The following is a 25,791-nucleotide window of genomic DNA, read 5'->3' as shown; positions in this document are numbered from 1 at the left end:
AAGTGAATATTCTGAAAATATTATTGCATAAACAAACTAAGACTAATAATGATGCTATTCCCATCGAAACTGGATTATATAATAAATCGGAGATGTTATAATAGGAAATAATAATGCCATAGAAAATAACACTGATATTGAAAATATGAATAGTGAAAATGAAGATTCTAACAAAATCAAAGATAAACCATGTGGAGTGACTATCTTAAAAACGAAAAACTGGAAAATATACATACAAAAAAGAAAGTGGTTTGTAAGGGCCTTATCTCTAAATCTCTATCACTAAATGACTATATTCATGCGCCAAAGCGGAGTGATAAACCAAAGACTGAAAAACTGACCAAATGTGTCTCGGAAAGATTTCAATTATTATAAAGATGAGGAAGAAATTTATAAAACGCTAATGGATAGTGATTCAAACTAAATAATTGTATGTTATTAAATTTTTAATAGTTTAAACAGTGCCTGTTCTTTAATTTCTTAAGATTTGTTGAATATTGTGTTAGGTACTTCAATTTGGGAGCTGATAATTTGATTAAAAAACATTTATTTATACTCCCTTGTTTTTTTTTAAACCCCTTTGGTATAACAAAATACAAATATTTGGGTCGTGAGTTTATGTATGTTTGTAGTATGTACAATAAATAAAAAAGTAAAGGATAATTACTTACATTTAAAAAAGACGACAACTAATTAAATTGAATAAATAATAAAAAAAGTAAAATAAAATTTGCCATTGTGTAAACAAGCCTTATGTTTACTATTTAGTTACGTCTTATGACTATTTCGTAACACTATTTCGTAACTACATTTTCGTTACGTACATTTATTTTGAGAAATACTCATGTGACAGATTGCAAATTAATGTTTGTGTTTTTCATTTCCATGACAACAAGATATTGTGATGTCACATCACGAATTCATTAATAGTTCTTATTTCCAATTTTTTAATAATAATATCAATATTTATGTTATCAAAGTGTACCAATAAAAAAAAATAGCGTAAAGTATTCGTGGATAACTGGTCTTTAAAACACTTGCTTTATTTCGAGCACTCGGCTACGCCGTCGTGCTCGAAAAATCGCGCGTGTTTTAAAGACCTGTTTATCCACTTATACTTTAATATACTATTATATTTGATTTAAAATTTTATATTCAAAACATTATTTATTATTTTTTTTTAAAACAAATGGATAGACATATCATATAAAAAGTAGTACAATATTGTAGCACATCATCACGCAACATTATCCTCAGTATCTATGACGTGGGTAATTTTTTTTTGGAGACCTTTACCCTTGAGGTGTTTGATCAACAAAGAGTGAGAAAAAATCACACCAGTTCGATAAGTAAGACGTCATGGCATATAATTTAAGTTCTGTTGTTTTATTGATTTAACATTATTCAAAAGAAAAGTTTTCTGGGATCTTAAATTACTTCCGCTTCCTGTAGTAGCGTCAGAGATTTTACTGGTTTCACAAAAAAATACGTGACATTTTTGACAAGTGAATCGAATTTTACCGCTCTAGACAAACCTGCGTACACACTCTGAACAAAACGGTATCACTTGTATTGTAACCAAAATAATATTATAACAATACTAGCGGAGACCCGTAAAAAATAACTATATTATATTAATTATTATTTTTTGGTAAACTCATGTTTAAGACAAGATTTTTTATGCATAGCACAAAGGGTAACAATTATTTTATAAGCAACACATTAAAAAATCACAAAAGGACACGGGTTCAAGTCCCGTTGGCGTCATGTATCTTTTATCAGGAGATTTTTCAATGTTGATGAGTGTTTCAGGCTAATAATTATTGCTTATAAAATAATTGATAACTATATTATATTTGTTGAATTGTTAATGGCATGTTAGCTAAAATGCGCAGATCCTTGAAAATTCACGAAATCGGACTATACCTTTAATACTAAGAAATTGAAACAAAAGAAATACACATTTCAAATACATAACCAAAAAAATTTTTTTTATAGGCAGGCACTTTTTCACATGTCTGAATTCTCGACACATCAGTTCCAATTTTGAAAATGATAATTAAAATAACTTAATTGTTAAAATAATGTATTATAGGTAAGTACTAATGACGATTAGATTCAAAACAAATCAGAGTTCGTTGAACCTGAGTTGCGATCACAGACAGACCCACAACCGAAATTAGTATTTTTGATGATAAATATACACCTATGGACAAATGGGAGAGAGATATCTGATTTTGATGTGTACATATATCGGTTGAAAATCAAAAAGTAATCGCTGAAATTTGAACAAATTATTTTTACAATTAAATGATTTAAGTAGACGAAATTCATAGTAAGAATCGAACATCGTTCCAGTACCTACTGTATTTAATTAATTGGTGAAAAATTTCAACACAGATACTTATAGCAGGTACGAATCTTATTTACCTTCTACTGACGTTAACTTAACCTAGCCACGTATTGAGCCTGATATTTTTTCACTGCCGATGAAAACATTGTGCGATACCAAAACGATTCAATAGAAATACACAAGGTTATTTTTCTATGGATTTTATTGTCAACGTGTCGAAAATGGGGTATTGTATTTTGTTCTGCATCGAAAATTTTTAAGTCGTGTATTTCAGTTTATATTGCTTGCCCCAACCTAATTCTTTCGGATTCGGATTCCCCGGCCCAAAGTTAGTATAAAGATGTATAAAGATAACTAGTTTTATTGTCAGAAAGCGTTCAAAATGGCCAGTTAAATTGTTTGTGCGTCGAAATTTTAAAGTCGTGTAATTTAGTTAATATTGCTTGCCGCAACCTAATTCTTCCAGATTCGGATTCCCCGGCCCAAAGTTAGTATAAAAATAACTAGTTTTATTTTTTAGGAATTTCGCCCATAAACCGAATTTTTTCCATAATAATAATAATAAGTATAGCGCCGTTTTTGTGCAAAATCGCCTCAAGGGCGCTGTACAAACTTATAATACATTTCTACAGTGATCTATGCACTTCATACGTATACCAGAAAAAATCCCTTTTTTTTACTTATTTATTTATTTAGAATTTACGGCACAAGTGCCATTTACATACAAAGTTTTTATTTTATTTTTTTACATATAGGTACATAGATCTATTTTTTTTTGAAGTTTCATACCTACTCACTATGTTATTTTTTAAGTATTTTTTTTTCTGCCAATGTGTTGTTTTTTTTTTCATTTTATCGTTAACATTTTCGATATATTTGTAAAAATATATTATTAACCGAAAATTCATTGGTTGATGCAAATAAACATTCCATTCGTCAAAAAAAATTTTTCCAAAAAATCAACACGAAAAATACATTTTTTTACTATAATCCATGTATATTAAAAAACATATAAGTACGTACATTTTTTTATTTGACTCAGCATTGAACCTTCCCCCCAGGGACTGGCTCTTAACTCCTGTGAACTATTATTATGTTTTTTACCTTTTTTTTGGGTTGACTGAGAATTAAACTTTCCTTCCCATGGACTAGAGTCAACCGCGCTAACAACTGATCCAAATCCCAATTAGGTAGGCCCGACATTTATTTCTTCTATTAACTGCTGTAATGTGGTCCAATTTCAGACCAAATGCGAATATTTACACATGCGCGATTGCCACCAAAAGCTTACAAAATGCACTGTCACCGACAACGAGTCTATCTGCCGTGTTTCAGCTCGATCGGATATTGGGAAGTGGGTTAATTACCACTTACAAGATTCTATTTCATTCATACATTTTCATTCAAGAAAACGAAATTGAAATTCAAAAAAATGTATTTAATGAAAAAGGAGTAAATATAACAAATTGCCTGAAGGATTAAGACAGATATGCCTCTAACAAATCTCGAAACGATATATTGAAATCCTATTTTTTCAAATGTTATTTGTAAAACGAGTCATAAGTAGGTACAAACTCTGTTCTGATAGCCGTCCTAATTATCTCCAAATACCAAACTTTGTACATCCAGAGATGATGGGCTTTTTTAATCTTTTCATGTATTTTGAATGTAAAACATCTTGTATTAGGTCTGTTTATTTTTGTGCCCGTAATTTTTAATGTATTTTCCTGATTTTGTTTTTATGCATTTCTATAGTCCATCATTGAGGATACTTTTTTAACTTTTTGACACCAACAGTACATAAATCAAATGAGTGATTATAATAATTCATAAAGTCTTATAAGACAATTTTTTTTGTGACATATCTGTAAAGTGATTCTTCATATGTTGTGTCTGTATGTTGCTTCTGTGAAATGTTTTCTTCTTACATTGTCTGCACATTGGGTTGGGTTGGGTCTAATTTTTCTGTACAAAACTCTTTTTTTAATTTTTTTACTCTTCTATTTCAAAACTACCAATTGGCGATCCCTTAATGAGTTTGATAACTCATGGGAGTGCAACATCGTTTGTTGTATGTTTAAAAAAAAAAATTATACCGAGTTATAAAGGTGGCTCACAAAAGCAAGACGTATTTTAACATTGACGTTTGAACTTCGTAATCAGTGGTCAATTCTGTATGAATTTTCTCGAAGTACCTCTAATTGATTCACGCAATAAAAACGCATTGATTCTAACGACAGTAAACCTGTCGTGGCAAGCATTCTTACTTTAATTTGAATTCGTTAGTCAATTTTATGTTTTTTTCTGGAGTATCTTTTTCCATGTCTATGATATTCGAATTTATACCTAATATTGTTGGTGGAAACCAATCGTGAAAACCACTCCAAAACTATTTTTAAGTTTTCGATTAAAAAATATTTTAAACGTACTTGAATTGTTGGGATATCGCTACAATTTAATCGCTCGGGTAACGATATTCTTCATCATGTCAAAGCACAGCAATAATGGAAAATTGAATTAAATTGTATTTATTTGACAAACCATTTTCACATCATGGACATTATGAGATTTATTCTGACGTCAAATATTCACTATGATACATCAATATTATTTAATGAGCAGTCAGCATTCTGCTGATGCGCTCATAATATATACAGGGTGTATCGGCACGTACCCGACAAACTTTAACCAGCTATTCCTTGGCACATTTGGAGTAAAAAATGTTATGTGCACTTTGCTGTCTGGTAATATTTTTTTTAATAAAAAAATTATTATTAATTTTTTCACCACATGTCACCAATGTTTTATCCTTTGTCAAAGTTTGAAACCCCGTTTGGCAATATTTTGTTCGAGGTTCGTTGAATAATGTACGTACGTACCTACGTTGGCGCGCTTTTTCAATCACAACGAAATGGCACGGCACCATTCGTCTCATTTTTAACTATTATTATTTAGTGTGTACGACACTTTTTGACACACTTGCTAATAGCAGCTGTTGTCACGAGAAACAATTCCAATGACAGTGACGGAGTGTGGATTTTTTATTTATTTTTTGTTTTTAATGGAAAAAAAATATTACCGGACAGCAAAGCGCTCATAACATTTTTTACTCCAAATGTGCTAAGGAATAGCTGGTTAAAGTTTGTCGGGTACTTGCCGATACACCCTGTATGATATCAAAATAAGTTTTACAGTAATTGAATTGTTTTAAATCTAAAATAAGTTAATCATTTCTTCTCTCAAAATAAGAATCCAATCGGGCTTGAAATTGGTTTATACTAGTAGCATAAATAAACCACTCACACTAGTAGAATCGATGACGTGCTGTGAAAGTTTGTTTAATGCATCTACTGCTACTCTATTTGCGATGAAGTGTTTTCTGGGATTGGATGAAAAAGGTGGCAAGATATGGCTTATGCCATATTTTGGGATGTGCTATGTGGAGGGTCTTTTTTAAGGAAAGAAAGGATAGGAAATTCTGGGAAGGTGCTAAGTATGAGAGTCGGGCAATAAATGGTTCCCGGGGCGGCGGTACCCATACCCGCCTCTCAAATTGAAGTTACTCTTGTTTTGAAGGTCAAGTGTGCAAAACTTTATTAATCTAAGAATGAAACTATAGATTTGTTTAAAATCTAACTAACACCCCCGCCCGCCCGCCACAGACAAATAGATCGTCGCTTTAGTGACCGGATAAATCATCAAAATGATAATTCGTCACATCTTTAAAAAGTTATATAAAGTCATGGAAAGTGATGAAACAAAAAAATTATTAACTGGGTTAAGTAGGTTAGGTTAATTTTTTTTTTCATCGTTTTTAATGACTTTATATCACTTTTTAAAGATGTGTTGAATAGTCACTGTGTTGAATTAGGATGGAACCGTCACTTTTTACGATTGCATATTTCAGCCACCTACTCAATATTTCGATATCGCTGGTGACTAAGTTGGCGTATGTAAATTCTTCATTTTTTGTAATATACTATATTGCGTCACATCGCCTGCATAAAGACGTTGAAATACTATATAATTAATTTTTTTTTAGGTAACGATTATTGTGTAAATATCATACACATTGGAAGGCCACTTGGTAAATATGAAAAAAAGTTCAGATTTAACTGCGAATACTGTGAACTTTGAACAACGTTTATTTAATTCATGATTTCTCAAGTTCAAATACTCTTTTTAACAAGGTCATGATGATGCGTATTGAGAATTATGACGTGATAGTAATAAATTAACATTGAATTATGTTTTAATTTTAACTTACAACTTGGGGGTTTAGGAACACAGAGGCCTATCTACAAAAATATAATTTTGAGATAAACGCAAATAAAGATTGCAATGCTCATATGCTCAACCGGGTTCCATGATAACTCGTCAAAATGACAATTCAACACACCTATAAAAAGTGTTATAAAGTTATGAAAAGTGATGTTACACATGTAACATATTTAACCTAATTTTTGTTTCATCACTTTTAATGACTTTATAACACTTTTTATAAGTGTGTTGAATTGTCATTTTGATGAGTTATCCGGTCACCGCCTTACTGATATACTCAACTGTATCTCGTAAACGGCTGTACAAGACAGAGCTTCGTGTCACTAATAAATACAGGGTTTTCCAATAAGAGGTGTTATTTTGAATAGCCCACTATTTCGGTAGATGTTACTTTTGAAGCTGTCATTTTTTGACATTTGACAAGTAGTAGAAACTACGCCATTAATAAAAATGGAACGATACAAGCTTCAACAACGCATTGAAATTATTAAAATTCACTTGAGTGAATCAAACGCAAATCATCTTGAGTGATGAGGCCCATTTCCACCTCGGTGGCTTCGTCAACAAGCAAAATTGTCGCATCTGGGGCTCGGAAAATCCAAGAGTTATTGTTGAAAAGCCTCTCTCTCCTCGTGTGACTGTTTGGTGCGGTTTATGGTCCGGCGGAGTCATTGGACCTTACTTTTTCGAAAATGAGGCTGGAGCAAGTTACGGTGAATGGATTAGATGATTAATGATTTTTTATGGACGGAATTGGATGGTATTGATCTGGACAACGTTTACTTTCAACAAGACGGCGCTACGTGCCACACAAGCAACGAAACCAATGTTTTTTTTCGATTGAATATCAAAATAACACCTCTTATTGGAAAACCCTGTATGATTATGAAATCGAGCTTACCGAAACCAACCTTAACTCAAAACACCAGTTTTGAAGTGATGCTTGACCCCTGTGATCCCAAGCCCACGAACTAAGATTATTATTTAACAAACTATTACACATTTGAATTTTTGTGAACTAAAATTATTTATTAATTGAATAGGGTAAGGCGGGGCTAGTTGAACATGATTTTGCTAATTTGACCCCAGACTCGAAACTCTTATAGATATTTTTTGTTTTTTTTTCAATTTATTAAGATAGTTTCATTACTTGGCTATATAATTTTATTCGTGAAATAATATAATACGTTGACCCTATGCAAGATATTTTAATTTTCACGCAGAAGGAGAAATGGTTCAACTTGCCTCATAGGTGGGGTTAGTTGAACCACCCCATGGGGCTTTCAATCCAATCTTAAAAAGGCCTACAGAAAAGTCTGCGATGGTATGTGTGTATCTCCTAAGGATTAACCCCCATCAACTCCGGGTACACGTCAGCTGTTTTAAAATAATAATAATAATATTGTTACAAAAATAAATGATGGCCTAACAAAGTAGTGTACAAATAATTAAAAAAATATGTATAAGGATTGTTTTTTTCCTAAATATAATAAATTTTTTTTCTACAGGAAGACCATTAAAATGCTTTATCTACTTGTAAATGTATTTAATTTTTGTGCAGAAAATACATGAGTTTTGATATTATATTTACGTCTTAATGAATTTTTTTTTTCATGTGTTATCTTTGAATATTTTCGACGACCCCCGTGGTCGAGGGGTAAGGCTCTCAACTAGCAAGCTGGAGGTCGCGGGTTCGGATCCCGGCGAGCGCAAGTATTTTTTTGGATTAATTTGTGTTATTTCACAAATTATTAATCAAAAATAACATATAGTGTATTTGCGGCACGTTCCAGAGTGGAAGATAATCTCAGTATCGCCCTGGTGTAAAACCAGCATTCAGGATTGAAACGTCGCTTGAAAGGCTCAAATCGTGTTTGGTGACCAGATCTGAATAGCCAGGTACTTCCCCACCTTACTCTTCCTCATCTCATTCCCCTCCCACTACCTTCAGCCTCACAACATACCCCAATTGGGGATGCCGTATTCCCACTGGCTTCAGACGGTTGGGAACAGTCGGGACTCTTGTGCGGTTTCACATAAAAATATTTGTAATATTGAGTCTTTTTTGTAGATGTCTTCTATTTTTGGAACTGAATGTAAAACTGTGCTACGTGCATAGCATAAATATAATATATTATCTTACAATATTTCTTGGTTTGCCGTTTAGAATTAATTTACATTGTCAATTTAACGAAAAAAAAATTAAAAATCCAATATTTTGAGTATAAGGAAAGATTGAAACGATTCTACTGACCCCAAATATGAAGAAACAAAAATGCCGTTTATGACAGTTTTACACTAGATATACGATATTGAACCAAAGTAAATATGGTTTTTGTGTTTGTTCCAGATACAAATAATATTAAAAGGAAAGAAGATAAATAAGAAATACCTTGCCAAGCAGGGCAAGTCCTACATGATGTCCGGAGCCTTTGGCTTCCTTGTGGGAACATCCTTCGTCACATTTAACTGTATATTAAGGTAAGAAGTTTATCAGTTAAACTTTTATGCATTTTTAGATTTATTAGTTTAACTGAAAATGATTTTGTTAATCTAAAAATTCACCGCAGAAATTAGTTTCATTATTTTTTATTATAATATAAATACGAATTCATTTTACACATATATTTTACAAAATATTACATTTAAGGGCATTCTTGATTATGAAAATAGTCCTTATCAGAAAATACTTGCTTGATAAGGAAGCCACGATTCTTTCTTTGATTGGTACATAAATTAAAATGTACCTAAGTTTTTTTTTATTGTTTAATTTTTTTTCTGATTGTCGATTATACAGCGCAATTCGATAGGGACATTATTGTAATTTTTATGGCTTGTTAAATCTCTAAATAGTATAAAATAAAGTCGCTTTCCGCGTCTGTCTTATTGTGCGCTTAGTTCTTCTAAACTAGCAACGGAATTTTATATGGTTTTCACTATCATTTAGAGAATTTCTTCCGGAAGGTTTGTAAATATAATTCATGCATATTATATATACAGAAAGTAGATAAAAATCGTTGTTTTGTAATTAAAATATAATTTCGTGCGCTTACATTGCTAACGCTGGCTAAACCTTATTACATCAAAATAATGTTCTACGGACAATGGACATGTATATCTTAAAAAGGCCTACAGGAAAGTCCGCGAAGGTATATGTCTATCTCCTAAAGACAACACCCGGTATACGTCAGCTAGTTTGTTATACTTTGGATTTAAAAAAAATCGGTTTGATTGGGTATTTTGCCTCAAATCCAACTTTAAGAGGAAGCTACAAGCTAAAAATGTGTATATTATTAGTATACTTTATATTGTAGGTAATAGGCATTAAAATCGCTTGACGGAGTCTAGAAACGTTCGATTTCAAGCAGAATACTGGTTTTTATTTATTTTGTAAATAATTTTGTAAGAAAGCAAAAAAGTTGATCAAGTGAAACTGTTACAGATAATCTTAGCTGTAATACTGTATTTTTTAAAGTTTTTTTTATTTACGCGTTCATACATTTCTATTGAAAAAAAAAATTTTTTGTTAGTTTACATTTATATTTTTTATTGGGTAATTTATTTTTTTATTTGAATTCTACTCAAGCGAAACGATAGGAAAACCTTCAATTTATCTAAAGCATATTTTTTGGTATTCATAATGTACACAAATTCGTTACAAACATTAATCAAAATAGTGATTTAGCATTAAGCTTCGCCTTAAGTTTTGTACGAAAAGAGCCGTGCAGCCGTTCCCCTTAAATTGTAAAATTGTACCACTAAGCGAAAATATCGCTCAGTCACATTGGTAACATCGAAATTGGGCATTTGAGCAATTTTCATAATTTATGCACTTTGTCTGGTTTTGAACGCCATAATTCTCTCTTTCCACCAAGGATGTCAAGGTCATTAGAGACTAGGCCTTTATATGCGAGGTGAAATACCATTATATTGATGGATTTTCAGAGAATGAGAGATGAGACTAACAAAAGCCGTTTCAGGCGAGTTGAAGCCTTTGTTCAATATAGGAAAATAATAGGATCTGAACTTTGCCGTTATAATAGGTTCGTAAAGTTTACGATGGGACAAACAAATGTGATATTGGTCTATTGTATTTTACTATCAAAGATAGCTGACATTATTGTCACAATCAGCCATTGATGTATTATATTTAGATGATAAATGAAGCGAAAAAATAGGTTCCGATTTTTTACATCCAACTGGCCTCCAACTCTACCAACGCTCTAACTAATATTACCGAATTCGGTCTATGCGCACCGCTTATCGCGTTCTAATAGTGGAACAAGTTTCGACAAGATAGTAGCGCCTCTAATTGTAGCTCTATGCAATCAGCAAACTCGAGTGGGATTGTAGTGGGCAAGGCTAACAGGTGATAAGTAAAATTCAAGCATCATACGATGGTGCCCTTGGTTGGGGTAGAGAAACAGACGTCGCCTACAAATGAGATGTGCTAATGGCTTAAAGAGAACCAAGATCTGTTAAGTATTTGAAAACTGAATAAAATAGGTTTTTAAGAAAAGGCTATGGCCAAATTTGATCCCAAAAGGTTGACGAAGAACGAAAAAATGAGATTCTAATGTAATTTAGAATATGCAACTCAAAATCAATTATTGGGAAGTTAGAAAATTGTAAATTAAAATCACAATCAACATAATAATAATACATGTAGGATTACAAAAGATTTTTTTAAATATTTCTATTGAGGGATCAGTAGGATTTGTAGGTCCAATTAGAAGTTCTACCGAGCCGAACCCTCTGATATGAAAATATCTGGAGTCGGTGAATTATTTTCCAATTTGATCTCTGGTGATTTGACGTGTTGTTCTTGTATTGTTTTGTATTTATTATGCTTATATAATGCACTTGCATAATGTGGATTGACTAGATGATCATTTGTGGAAAAGTGTATGGAAGGGTTTAATTTTTCCTGTGGGGAAGATTTAACCCGGACATAAAGTCGGAAATATGAAAAAATATATATGTATATAAATATAAAAATCTATTAGAGACTAGGCCATTATAGCAGAAAATGGCATTCGTATTGTTAAAAATTGGCTTGATGCTCACATACTAACCTTGAATACAGACAAAACAAATTATTTAACATTTCGAATATCAAATAAGCTCATACCGTCGCAACAAAGCCTCAAAGTGCACAGCTGCAACCCCGTAATAACCCCATGTACTTGTCCTTCTATAAGTAGAGTTGATACTATTAAATATCTTGGTATTCAAATAGACGATCTTCTTAAATGGAATGTACATGTTGCAAACCTAACGACAAAACTGAGGAAACTCATCTATTTCTTTAAAAATGTTCGGGATATTTTAAATAAAAAACAACTGAAACAAGTTTACTGTGCTCTTGTTCAATCATCTCTTGAATATGGTATTGTCAGTTGGCGTAGTGCCACACATACTTGCCTGGAGCCATTAGCAAAGATTCAAAAAATAATCCTGAAGGTTATTCTAAAAGTCCCATTAAGAACAAATACTGATTTTATTTTTAAGACACTAAGGACGGGTTGTTTCGGAGAATTTGAACAATTCTTCAAATTTCAAAGTTATTTTTCAAGTTCTGTGAAAGATTTTTTCAAGTTCTGTTATTATTTCAGTTTCGTCAAGCAACTAGCCTATAATCATATAATAAAAGAACTTGAATAGGACTTTCACAGAACCCGTAAATGAACGTTGAAATTTGATGAATTGTTCAAATTCTCCGAAACAACCCGTCCTTAATGTTCCAAACCTGAAAAAATTATATTCAAAAAATATCCTGCTTCATCAATTTAAAAATACCCATATGTATGAAGAACGAATAAGCACTAGAGCCTTGAGATATTCACATGTAAAATCTGTTAACATCCCAGTTTGTCAAACTTCTTATGGACATAAAAGGTTCAAATACAATGCTATTAAGCTATTCAATTCCCTACCTATTGACATTAGAAATACACAAATCAAAACTTTGTTTAAAAATAAAATCATTGATTACCTCCAATAAAAATATACATTGAACTATTTCATAACATACTAAAAATTGTGTCTACTGTGTATATATGTATAATACCCCTTTTGGTCAAACAGAAACTTTTTTAATTAATTACTAAAAATTATTATTGCTTCGTTTCCACTGTCTACATTCATTCTTGAATTGTATAATTTAAAGAAAAAAAAACAAAAAATACTGATTTTATGTTATTATCAACCACTATGTAAATTGCCATCTCAACACAGGCGTTCCACACCTAGTGAGATGGGCAATACGTCACTATAAAAGTATAATAAAAATAAAAGTGTGCTAATAAATAAATAAAATAAAATAAATATATTTCACATAAAATTATACAATAAAACATATGCGGAAACTTTGACTAGCCAACTACGAATGGATCCTGTTTTGGGCCAGTCAAATTGACAAATTTAGTTCATATCATAATTTCATATTACATTGTTTAATTATAGAACATATTATTTTATAAAAGGAAAAAAGTGTTAAGATTGAAATCCTGTCAGAAGCTTTAGTTAAATATACAATTTTGTACTAGCGAAAAGAAAAAATAATATCTTAAAATACAAAATTAGTATCGATATGTGTATATCATTTTTTTAAATATATGCTGTATAGCTCGGTTGTTTTAGAGTTTAGAGCAGTTGACCGGTTAGCGGAAAATCCCACATTAAAATCCGGCCTTATTTTTATTTTTATAAGTAGATACAACGCATAAGAGTCCCAACTGCCCGAAGCCGGTGGGACAATGGCATCCCTAATTAGGGTATGTTGGGAGGATAGAGTGGGGAGGGGAAGGGGGAATGAGGGGGATGATGATTGGGAAATTCCTATGTTGTTCAGATCTGGTCACCAAACATGGCCAATGCCATTTCTAGCGTTATGATTAGTTAGTTTGCTTTGGTAGCATATCCAAAATTACTATTCAATTTGTTGTCATATGTTTGTCATTAATAAATTACCGGGGACCTGAAATTATTTTTAGGCGAAATTCACATTATTTTCTGGGAAGAACAAAGAAAAACGGCAAAAAGCTGAAATTTTGCTACTAAGTGACTTTTTGGTAGTTTGGAGCAAAAAAGGCGGACCTAACTACGTTTTTTTTACCAAATCGAAATATGATGACAATACCTACGCGATGATTTCGACATGAAGTTAGCTGCGTTCATAAATAAACCACTCACGCTGCGTTCTATATTATGGCTATTCAAGCTTGCCAAATCCACGTAACGGAAATAAATATTTTTATTGTATAATATTACTTGTTAATTTAACAATACGTACCATTAAATCTCCTGAAAAAATATGAAAAACGCATATGGCAAATTTCGAGTTATTTTTGTTAAAATGACGAATTTAATTAAGTACCTATCACCACAATAAAAAATGTATATCGCCGCATTGTTCCCGGGTGCGTTTTCATTCTATTCATTAATCATTACTGCACATTACCTTGGTTGCAATCTTGTTGCACTATTTGCATTGTTGTAATTTAGAACAGGTTCGTGTTCATTGTTAAGTAAAGCTCAACATTATACTAACATAACATGCTAAATAGATATAAACAATTTATTAATGATAATACTGTGTCATGCATTTTTTGCTCATGGGGAATCAATTACTACTTCTATTTCGTAATTGTTAATCAACATTATTTATCCTTCAAAAACTATAATAGTGACTAATAACGTGCTGCCTGTTTTTCCTCTTTCATACATAAGGGCCTCTTCAAGACCCGTATTATTAAATTCATTGTTTACAGCTCCTACCTTATATCCCCTCACAACGCTGCCCAACCGAGTGGAAATACAGTTCCCCTGTCTTAACATGCGCTCTTTTGCGGTGTAACATTTTTTTAAATTAAATTAACCTCTTGCATGATTTTTTTTTGTTTTGTAAGGCATTCATTATAATTTCAATACCGCAGCGAATTTTTGAAAATATTATTTTCCCCATATTGTCAAGATATTAAAATTAATTAAATATATTCCTCTTGTCGTGCTATGCTGTGCTAGAACATCTGTTACGTTGTGTGGTATCTTGAACAAGTCGTGGTGACGATTTCGGCTACGTAGCACAGTATACTATAATGATAATAAATGTTTTATTATTTTCCTTTTTTTGTTACAAATATAGATAATTTTATCTTCACTGGGATCTCCCGTGCTGAGGATTTTATTTACATATTATTAAAATTTTGCAGTGTGGATACAATGTAACATATTATGCTATGTTTTTTTCTGAAATAATTATAAATATATTACATGGTGGTTTTTAATGCAGTTGAATGGTTTTGTGTTCAGTCTGTATTTGGTATCAGTATATTTTCTATTTCTGACCTCTCTTTGTTTTGTATCCAGCGTTTTATTTGAGATTTAGATGTTATGTTATTTTTCTGAGTTTTGAATGGGAGTGGGATTTGGTTGTGGAGTTTAGTACCATAGTACCTTTTGTGCCCAACGTATTATACATATACATATGTGATTTAAATTATAATAAATATATTTATATAAATAAATTTTGTATTAATTTGATTGTATGTTTGTTTTCAGGAAATTGATGTTCAGTAAATTTCACTACTATACAACTGTGTTCCTGCCATGTTTCCTGGGAGGAGCGGGCATCTTCTGTGAACCTCCCCACAGAAGATATCTAGTCGTAGATACATTCTTTAATTTAGTAAGTAACTCTCTTTGATTTCTTTTTTAATCTATACCTACTGAAATAGACGTTCATTCTAGGACATTCGTCGCCATCAATAAACTGCATGAGAATGATGTCAAATGGGCTTTTTTTTCAACCTCAATCCTCGCTTTCTCCGCTAAATCCTTTCTAACATATTCCAGTAAATTATAGTCATATAAACATGGGTATTTTCCCATCTCCTGAACAAATTTAACAATTCATGTTCGGACATCATTTCTGTTAATCGAGTAGTAGATGAGAAAGTAACTCGCGTAGTGTGCTACCAGCACTGTCAGTAGCGTGCAACTGACGTCAAGCCCGTATTCAATGCGCCGCGTCGTGTACGAACACTAGCAAAATAGTATGGCAGATACTCACGAACAGTGCGTATGTTACACGCACAAAACTCGAGTCGCTTGTAAGTATCTCCGTGTACGAATGGCCTTATATGTAAGTCACTAGTTATAAGTCTCAGTACTTAGTTATAAGTGACTAGTCATAAATCTAAGCTGTAAGTTATTAGTTGTAATAAGTGATAAGTTATAGGTTAAATAAATTAAGCGCCCTTGGGGTTAACTTTTATTGAATTTTCGTCCATAACTTTAAATTTTTTATTCTAAAATTACAACTTTTTTGCAAAAAGACTCGTCAAAGCGATAGTTCACCAACGCGACTTATGAAAATAATGATTATTTACAATTGTTTTTATTTGTTTTTCATGCAAAAACATGGAATTTAAAAATCATTCATTATATCATTCTTTTGATTTTATTTCTGAAAAGTCGGGGAAAGTCTTTGGGAGCCTAATAGGATTTCCGTCAATATAAAAAAAAAATTATGAAAAATCACCTTCTAACATAAATACCAGTACAAATATATTTTTTACAAATGTCGATTTCATAGTTAAAATAATTTAAGCCCACCAAAATGATCTAAATTTGATGGGGTAAGCTTGATGTTATAAGTACCTCGGTTTTGTCGGTTTCTCGGTAATCCCACTCCGGTCGGTATGAAATCAACAAATCCCAATTTAAATATTTAACAAGATTTCCAAAAAAACATGAATTCTTTTGAAATATTTTGTGTATCGCAGTGGTAGCCCGTGTGCGAGTCTACACAGCGCAACTTGGCACAAAATTGTCTGCATTCTAATGCCGACCGACCCATGAGGTAGTGGTTTAAGACCTGTCAGAACCTGCCGACCAATCGCGGGGCGTTTAGGTCTGTTACGGTTCTAAATGACGACTTATTCATTCTATGAATAATAATTAAGTATATGAATTGTGTTTTTTAAGCCATAATATTTTTCACTCAATTCCTTATTGTAATTTATCTACCTTTTTTGTTCTTTTTCTTACATTTATTGAAATTTGTTTCAGGTTTTAGAGTACTGGGTAAGGACATTAGAGCACAAAGGATTACTGAAGAGGACTCCACTGAAAGAAACACTTCTTTTCATGGCCGGTAGTTCTTATCTCTTCTATCTCATGAGACAAGAAATGGAGAAGGGAAACAGACTGTCACTTTTGTGGTAAATATCTCCTTTACAAAACCCTATTATTTTACCCATGGTGGAGGGGTAAGACTCTCGACTAGCAAGCCAGTGGTTGCGGATTCAAATCCCGGCATTCTCTGAAATATTTATGACTATAACCGTGTTTGGCCTCTTGATCTGAACAGCCTGCTACTTTTATTTATTTATTATTGGATAATTTGTATAGCGCCGCTTTTATGATATATCACCTCAGGGGCGCTTTACAGTTGATGCAGGTATTACAGAAAATATAAATATTACAAAAATAGAGTGAAGTTAAGTTAAGTAAAACGAAGTAAAGGAACAGGTGACACGAAGATAGAAGATGGAGACTCTGCAGCCAGAATTTCTTCAGAACTTCTCTACCTTCCTCTCCCCCTATCTGCTTCCCCTCCCTACTACCTTCAGCTACACAACGCACTGCAATTAGGGATGCCACAGTCTCTCTGGCTCCCGACGGTTGGGAGCAGTTGGGACTCTTTTGCGGTACTCAAATAATGAAAATTATTATAAATGGATGATTCTGGAAAATCACCCGAAACACTTAAATTAAATACATAGGTTTCATAAGTTTCGGCATATTTTTTTTTCTGTAGCGTAGTGCTTTTTTTTCAAAATCGATTTAACACTCCGAAATTTTAAGTACAGATATGTATTTATAGGTTCCATGATAACTCAACACAGTGACAATTCAACACACTTTTAAAAAGTTATATAAAGTCATTAAAAACGATGAAAAATAAATGTTTAACTTAACCTAACCTACTTAACCCAGTTAATAAAGTTTTTGTTTCATCACTTTCCATGACTTAACCCCTCCGACTTTTCGCGAACTTGAAGCTAAGATGTCTTTACCGAAATGTCAATTTCACGAAAACGTTGTGTTATTACCGCCTCACAATCAAAGCTCTATAAATGAAACATTACTGAACGGAGCCGAATAGTAAAAACTGTTTTAGAAAGGTTACAAAATAGGCTTTCAAATTGTTGTATCATAAATAAATATTAACATTTGTAAATATTTAAATTTAGAATGGAAACATGAAAAAATTGTAAAAATGACTCACCTGTAATGTTTTATGTAAAAACGATACTAAAATCACGGATAATGTAAAAAAAAAACACTTATTTCATCGTACAAATGTACAATAAACAATTCTGTCACTTCACTTTTTGACCATTTCATACAAAATATATTTTTAAAAAAATAATTAAACTTGCGAGGCGGGTCGGCACGTCAAACGGCTTTCTTGGCGTCGTTTTACGATTTGGCGGGTAAAATTTGCTTCCACTGAGTAGGTCTTTTTACGGGTTTCTATGGATAACTTTGAATAGAGATGTGAAGCTTCATTCAATACGAATATTCTACTTTTTGTTTTAGGGATGTCACTAGAAGAATAACGGAGTTATGACGATTTTTGTGGAAACACACGCGTTGACGTGTAAACACGCTTATTGTACTTGACTGCTATCGTTATTTTATCGTGTATATCTGCTTACGTTGCTGACCGGTTAATATAACTTTTAAAGATGTGATGAATTATCATTGTGATGATTTATCCGGTCACCGTATTTATAAAAGAGTTAAATTTGTAATATATAAATAAATTAAAATACTTACAAGACTAGCTGACGTTACCCGAAGTTACCCAGGGTTGTGAATGGTTTAGAGTAGTTTTGAGGTTGTTAATTCTATGTACATGAGGGGTGCATTTTTAAGGTGGAAATAATATAATTATATAGAATTGGAAAGTTTAGTCTTTTTTTTCACTTGATCATGCCATGTCTTCTTCGGGCATCCTTAACTTCTACTACCATTCACATCCACGTCACAGATTCTCCTAACACCTATTTCTACATTCATCACATACCCCACATTTTACCACATTTAAGTAGGTATTTGATTCATTGGTTGTCTTTGAATTTTTATACTATTCACCACTATACACCATTTTGTTATTGTTAAAAAACTTCATTATATCGACTTTAATTCGACTTTTTATTCTATTAACTACTATACACCATTTTGTTATTGTTAAAAAACTACATTATATCGACTTTTTATTCTATTCACTACCATTTTGTTATCGTTAAAATACTACATTATATCAACTTTAATTTGACTTTTTATACTATTCACTATATACCGTTTTGTTATTGTTAAAAAACTACATTATATCGACTTAAATTCAACTTTTTATACTATTCACTACTATACACCATTTTGTTATTGTTAAAAACTACATTTTTTAATTTTTTTTTATTTTTTTTTTATTTAAAGAAAGCAAGACAATATATTATTATTATTATTTTATTATTATTATTATTATTATTATTATTATTATTATTATTATTATTATTACAGTAAATAATAAAATAAAATACAGAAAAAAACAGAAAAGTTCCAATAAACTACTTTTCAGTAGTTTGTCGATGGCAACTTTTCGGATAAAAAATATTAAAAAAAGATAAAACTTATTTTACTTAATGACAACAGTGATAACAATAAAAAATAACAATTTGTTTTAAAAATATAAAAACATATACGCAACAGTGATAGTATCTACCAATAGTTTGTATTAGACTCTAATACAAACTATTTCTTTCAGCAAGCCAATTTTTCAACATAATATTTGTTTTTACATTTGTACATTTTTTTATTTCAGCAGGTAACATATTTAAGCAACTAGGTATCATGTAGTCCAGTGTTCTTTGTCCATATTTGTTTAAATGCTTGGGTACAATTAGTCCTTCATTTAACGTAAAACGAGTATTGTAAGTGTGGTCCAGTCTATTTATGTATATAGGGCTATTCATATGCTGAAATATAATTTTATACCACGGAATTGATCTTACTGAGAAAATTTTAAGATTCTGATAAAGGTATGGAACATTACGCCTTTGTTCGTATAAACTTTTATGAGCTAATAATTTAACTAGTGAATTTTGAACTGATTGAACATGGTTTATATTTGTTTTACATGAAAGTCCCCAAGCTGTGATTCCATACCTTATAATTAATAGATTCAGCTAGTGATATGTAAATAAATTATTCTAAGTGTACGTATTGGAACATAGAATTTTAATTGATATAATCTATTAACAATAGATCTCAGACGTTCACAGACTTTATTTATTTGTAAGTCCCATTTGAAAAAACAATCAATAATAATACCTAAATATACATACTCTGTGACCAGTTCAATATTTTCACATGTACATATTGCAGGAATACCAACATGTAAGCAATTTGAAGTGTGTGTCTTTATTTCAGGTGTAATAATATTTGCCTTAGCATTAGGTGATATAATATGTATCAATTTAGTTTTTTTGGCATTTATAATTAAACCAGAGTCGTGAGACCATTTCAAAAGTTCAATGTAATCTTTTTGTAATAGTTCAATACATAATAGCAAATCACTGCGAGAAATCACCAATGCAGTATCGTCCGCATATACAAAGTGTTTTACATGTTTAAAAATGTACTTAATAAAAGACACATAAATAATATATAAAATTGGGCCTAATATGGAACCTTGAGGAACGCCTGCTTATATTTTCCTTTGTTTACTTAAGGTGTTCAAAAGTTTTATTTTCATGCATCGGTTGTTTAAGTAATTTTCAAAGAGTTTTAGAAGTTTCCCTCTTATTCCTATGATTTCTAATATTTTCAATAATTTTTTATGATTAATAGTGTCAAATGCCTTAGAATAATCTATAAATAAGACTAATACATGATTTTTACTATTTAATTCATTATTTATTAGGCTGGCAAACTTCTGAATTAGCATTTCAGTGCCCTTTTTTTTCTGGAAGCCGTATTGATTTGTATCAATAATAGAAAAATCTTCTAAATATTTAATCAATTTCAGCTGAATGTATTTTTCAAGAATTTTTTCGAGCGATGGCAAAATACTAATCGGTCTATAATTACCCAATACAGTGTGATCACCGCCTTTATAAATGGGTCGGATGATACTACATTTTAAGTCATCTGGAATTTTTGCCTCAAATAAGATTCTATTAACAAAATGGGTTATAATTGGACCTAAGGTAGATATGTGTTTTTTAATATCGCTCATTTTGATATTATCAATTCCAGGTGAAGAGTTTTTAAGTTGTCTTACAATGCTTTCTATATCAGCAATTTTGGCCCTTGGTAGGTACATACTTTGAGGCGTCTCCTCTGGTTCAAAAACCCAGTTGTCCTGTAATTACATTTATGTAACATATTGCAAACACTATCAGAGAAATAATTAACAAAATCATTATTTACATTTTCTTTGTGATCTTTCATCAAATATTTGGAGGCAATTTGGTCACAATTATTTTTACATTATATCGATTTTAATTCAACTCCATATCTCATACCAGTGCAGAGATAATATAAGCAGTTAAAAAGTCTTCCTCTGACGTCCCCGACTTTTTCTACTATTCACTACTGTATACCACAATGTTACTGTTGAAAAAACTACATTACATTGACTTTTATTCGACTCAGTATCTCATTCCAGTGCCGAGATAATGCGTTAAGTCTTCCTCTAGCGTCCCCGACTTCTTCTACTATTCAAACCCCTCTCTAAACACTTCTAGCACCAATAAGAAAAAACTTAGAAATTTTCAGCAAAATTAGTCCAGTAGTTTTTGAGTCTGTAGGGCACACACATATGAACATTGCCTTTTATTTATATAGATAACAATACCAATGTTTAGATTCATAATGCCATATTATATTAAAAAAATATATTATTCATGTTTAAAATCGAGAATTTTCACATGAGGCCAAATATTTTTTTAAGCATTCATTTTTTCATTTCAAGTCATTTTTATGACAAACACATGTTATAACGTCTTATTACATATAATCTCCCACTGCCAAAAGTGTAGATGTAGCTGTGTGAGACCTTCATCAATCAAATAATAACCAATGATGATGATAGTGATCTTCATCTGTTGAGTATTTATTTTTACTATACATTGTGTGTATTTAGATTAAAGTGGGTATTTATGAATCTTATCTTTACCAAACAGTTCTATAAATATGAGATTAAAATATGTTTAATTTAATACAATATAATTTAATTTATAATACATTTGACCTTTCAAATGTTATTGTACGAAATCATGATGCAAAGTTCTTTTGAAATTTCAGCCATGTGGCAAAAATGACATGCAAATAATTTTGTCATAGTATTAAATGCTGACACTAATTGTTACTATTTCTTGTATTCAGGGGCGGGTCTTGACTTTTTAGTGTGATTTTTTTGTATAAAGATTTTTTCGTTAGATGGGACAGTTGGTCAATTGGCCCCCTGCCTACAACTAAAAAACTCGCAATATCATTATCTGCCTGATAATGTAAATAAATATTATCTGAGGGTGGAACTGTTAGCGGCCAAGCGGTCGATAGTGCAATTCAAACTGCAATTGGGACAATGGCAGGTGTTTTGTTTAGTATTTATAATCACTCTGATACTTATAACTATCGAAGACCCATAATCCATTATCTGGTAGTCAGTAAAATTTATAAAAACATAGGTTTTTTAGCAATTTATTACGAGAATAGAATCAGCTGGCGCCAGCTGTGCGCACGGTGAAATTTTTTCATTGGCGTTCAAGAAGTTAAAAGGTCATTGAAGTTGAATATTTTTTTGCTTTACGCAGGAATTCAATTTTAAATCACGCACCCATGCACCGACAACCGAAATTAGAATATTTAATAATATGTGACTCACTAACCCATAAGTTTCTGATCTATAGTCAAGTGTCTATGAATCCCATTAATTTCTTGGTCTATCCAAATTTGAGAAAAATTTGGAGTTAATGTTCTCCTTCTAAAATGTTTCCTTTCTTTGGGGTTCTCACCCAACCGAACCCGTAAGAGGTGCTCTTATCTGCTTATAACTATCTTATCTGCTAGATAACTAAACTGTTTTCATTGTTTCATTGTAACTACACTTTCGTCGAGTGGACTACGCAATAAAACACTAGAAATAAATCAAAAATATTTAATTAAGATAGGAACTTGTTACATGGCACAAAAGTAAGGTTTATAATGAACAAATTAAGAGGAAGCTACAAGCCAAAAATGTGTATATTCTTGGTATACCTTATATCGTAGGTAATAGGCACTAAAATTGCTTGACAAACGGAGTCTCGAAATTTTTGTTATTTGTTTTTGGGGTGTTGCGCTAACTCCTTCTTTAGCCAACATCTTTAGCCATGATGGACACTGCAATGCTGTCCGAAACGTTGGCTAAAGAAGGAGTTAACGCAACACGGCATAACACTCCAAAAACAAATAACAAAAATACTTTTGGCCGTGAAAAACTTAAATCATAGGAGTCTAGAAACATTCGATTTTAAGCACAAAACTGGTTTTTATTTATTTTGTAAATAATTTTATACGAAAGCAAAAAAGTTAATCAAGTGAAACTGTCACAGATAATCTTAGCTATAATACTGTATTTTTTTTAAGTTGTTGCCTTTATGCGTTCATACATTTCTATTGAAAAAAAATATTTTTTAGTAGTTTACATTTATATTTTTTATTGAGTAATTTATTTTTTTATTTGTATTTTACTCAAGCGAAACGATAAGAAAACCTTCAATTTATCTAAAGCATATATTTTGGTATTCATAATGTACACCAATTCGTTATAAAGATTAATCAAAATAGTGATTTGGCATTAAGCTTCGCCTTAAGTACAAATTAATATCAAAATATCAGTCTACACAGTGACCACACATGTCAACATTATGTGGACCACAAATAGCCTTTCTACATCTGGTGCAACGGTGTTTGGTCTTCCTCCGAGCCTTGGATGGACACAGGTAGCAAATTTTAAGCATGTTTGACGTAGATGGAACCGGAGCTTCTATTGTAGAAGATTCGCCAACTTTAACAATAAGTATAAGAATATATGAATGTACGTAACTTAACAATAAAATTGTTGTTATAACTAAACTTTCATCGGACGACGAGATGGTTATAGGGCACGTCTTAGCATGCGTGTGGCCGCAATCGCGTCACGTGCTGCACTGTTTGCTCAAATTAGGAAGGTAATGAAAGAGTCAAGGTCGGGGAGCGGGGGAAGTAGGTGATTTCGAATTTCGCCGAGTAGAGCGATTAGTTATCTAGGGTTAATATATCTTTATACAATGAAGTGGGATTTTGGAATAATAGTCAATAGACTATAAATTTCATAATGTTTTATCTCGACTAACAAGTGATAAAGAAGAGGCATTGGAAAATCGTTCACCCTCTTTCACAATCCTTTCTTCTCACCCTCTCATGCCGTCCCTTTCATACTAGAGATCAGTCGCACGGCTGTTACATTTGTTTAGTTATAATTTGAGTATGTTGTATTTCTTTGCAGGTTCTTTACACCACCTACTGTGAAAATGCAGCCTGCACCAAATACCGGGTACATAGGAAATGATTCAAATACTGACTCCACATATTGCCCTCACTCGTGCAATTGCAGGGATTATATTTTAAAGGTAATATTATATCTTATTAATTCCTCGGGCCTCTTTGTAACTTATATTACTGTATAAAAACACACGCATGTTATTAAACAAATGTATTACTAACGTTAATGTCACCTCGCTTATATAAAAATAATTAATAAAAAATTCACAAGTTTTATAATTTTTTCCAAATTGTTTTTGGAACCCTTGGTTTCATAAAGGTGCACATTTTAATTCTTCTGTGGTTAAGTTCTTCTTGTGATGTATATTTGAATATAAAGTGTGGTGTTTTCTCTTTCTAACACCCTTTAGATCATATTTCTCACCACTACAGTAAGGGAGATACAACGATTTCTATGAGACCGTATGAGTTGTTCCAAAAAGCGAACAAATTAGCCTTAACCTCTCAGAAAAGGACTTTTATTTACTTTGTGTTCCTTTGCGAACTGTCAAAACGCGAAAATTTTTGTGTTATTCACGAGTTTTGTTAAAAGCTTCATAACTCACGTTTTGGGAAACGTAGCCTCATTCTAAAAAATGTTTTGGAAAGATTATGAAATTCACTATCGTATTGTTTTGTTATACGTAAATATTTGCGTTTCTAAATATACATTTTCTGAAAACGTCAAAAATATGTAAAAATCGCTGACCATTATTTCAAAGCTGTGAAAAATGTACTATTTTCTGAGTATCATAAAAAAATAACACTTTATATATTGAAGAAATATAATTAAAAACTATTAGTCACCTCAAAATATTAACCGTCCAAACTAAAATATTTTTAATAAATTATTTAAAAACGCAATAAATTATGAACGAACAAGATGACAAGTCCAATCGACTTAGATAATGCACCTCGAAATTCCATAGATATTCTTGAATGCAGACGCGTAGCGTTATTCATTATCGATACTCTGTTTTTTAAATCATGGCAATCCGTATACTAGTGATGGAAATAAATCGATTTTTGTAAAATCTCGCGCGTTTATGTGAAAAGACGTACTAATGTCTTGACCGCTATTATCATATTTACGTCTTTTGACGTTCTAATGTTCCGAGTGGTTAAGGGTTGTCAATCATTCTAACACGGGTATCTATGAGATCACGATTTACAACAATGCCTACCCATATTTAGATTTCATTGCTCTTGGCCTTGAGTCATTGTTGCTTAAATTTAGGTAGACGGTTTTTGACAATTTATTTTTTATTATTTTTTTAATAAAACTTACAAATATGGGTGGATTTGTTGATTTTAAATTACAGAAAGCAATTGATAAGTTTTCGTATTAATATTCGGAGGCATAACATTTTGAATGAGCATGGGTGAATTCAAAACCAAATGCCCGTAACCCTCCATCGCTGAAGGCATTTTTTTTTTTGTAAATACGCCATCGCTCGACTGGCGAAAATAGCAACTTTTATCCCCCACAATGACGGTTTTCTCTAAATTAAGTT

The 25,791-nt window shown here is 31.8% G+C and overlaps 1 protein-coding gene across 2 annotated transcripts in view; it reads left to right on the top strand.

The window, feature by feature from the left end:
* LOC149418039 (transmembrane protein 135-like) overlaps positions 1-25,791 on the top strand; it is a 64,809-nt gene that overhangs the window by 26,854 nt on the left and 12,164 nt on the right. For both annotated transcript variants that reach the window (XM_089639625.1, XM_089639624.1), the window contains exons 2-5: positions 8,985-9,115; positions 15,197-15,323; positions 16,709-16,860; positions 24,243-24,366. In XM_089639625.1, the coding sequence (XP_089495751.1) occupies positions 8,985-9,115; positions 15,197-15,323; positions 16,709-16,860; positions 24,243-24,366 (534 nt within the window). The remainder of the gene's footprint in view (positions 1-8,984; positions 9,116-15,196; positions 15,324-16,708; positions 16,861-24,242; positions 24,367-25,791) is intronic.

This window comes from Hesperophylax consimilis, chromosome 14 (genome assembly GCF_061612785.1).
Source record: "Hesperophylax consimilis isolate HC1 chromosome 14, BYU_Hcon_1.0, whole genome shotgun sequence".
Classification (NCBI taxonomy): domain Eukaryota; kingdom Metazoa; phylum Arthropoda; class Insecta; order Trichoptera; family Limnephilidae; genus Hesperophylax; species Hesperophylax consimilis.
This window is presented reverse-complemented; position numbering and strand designations above follow the sequence as displayed.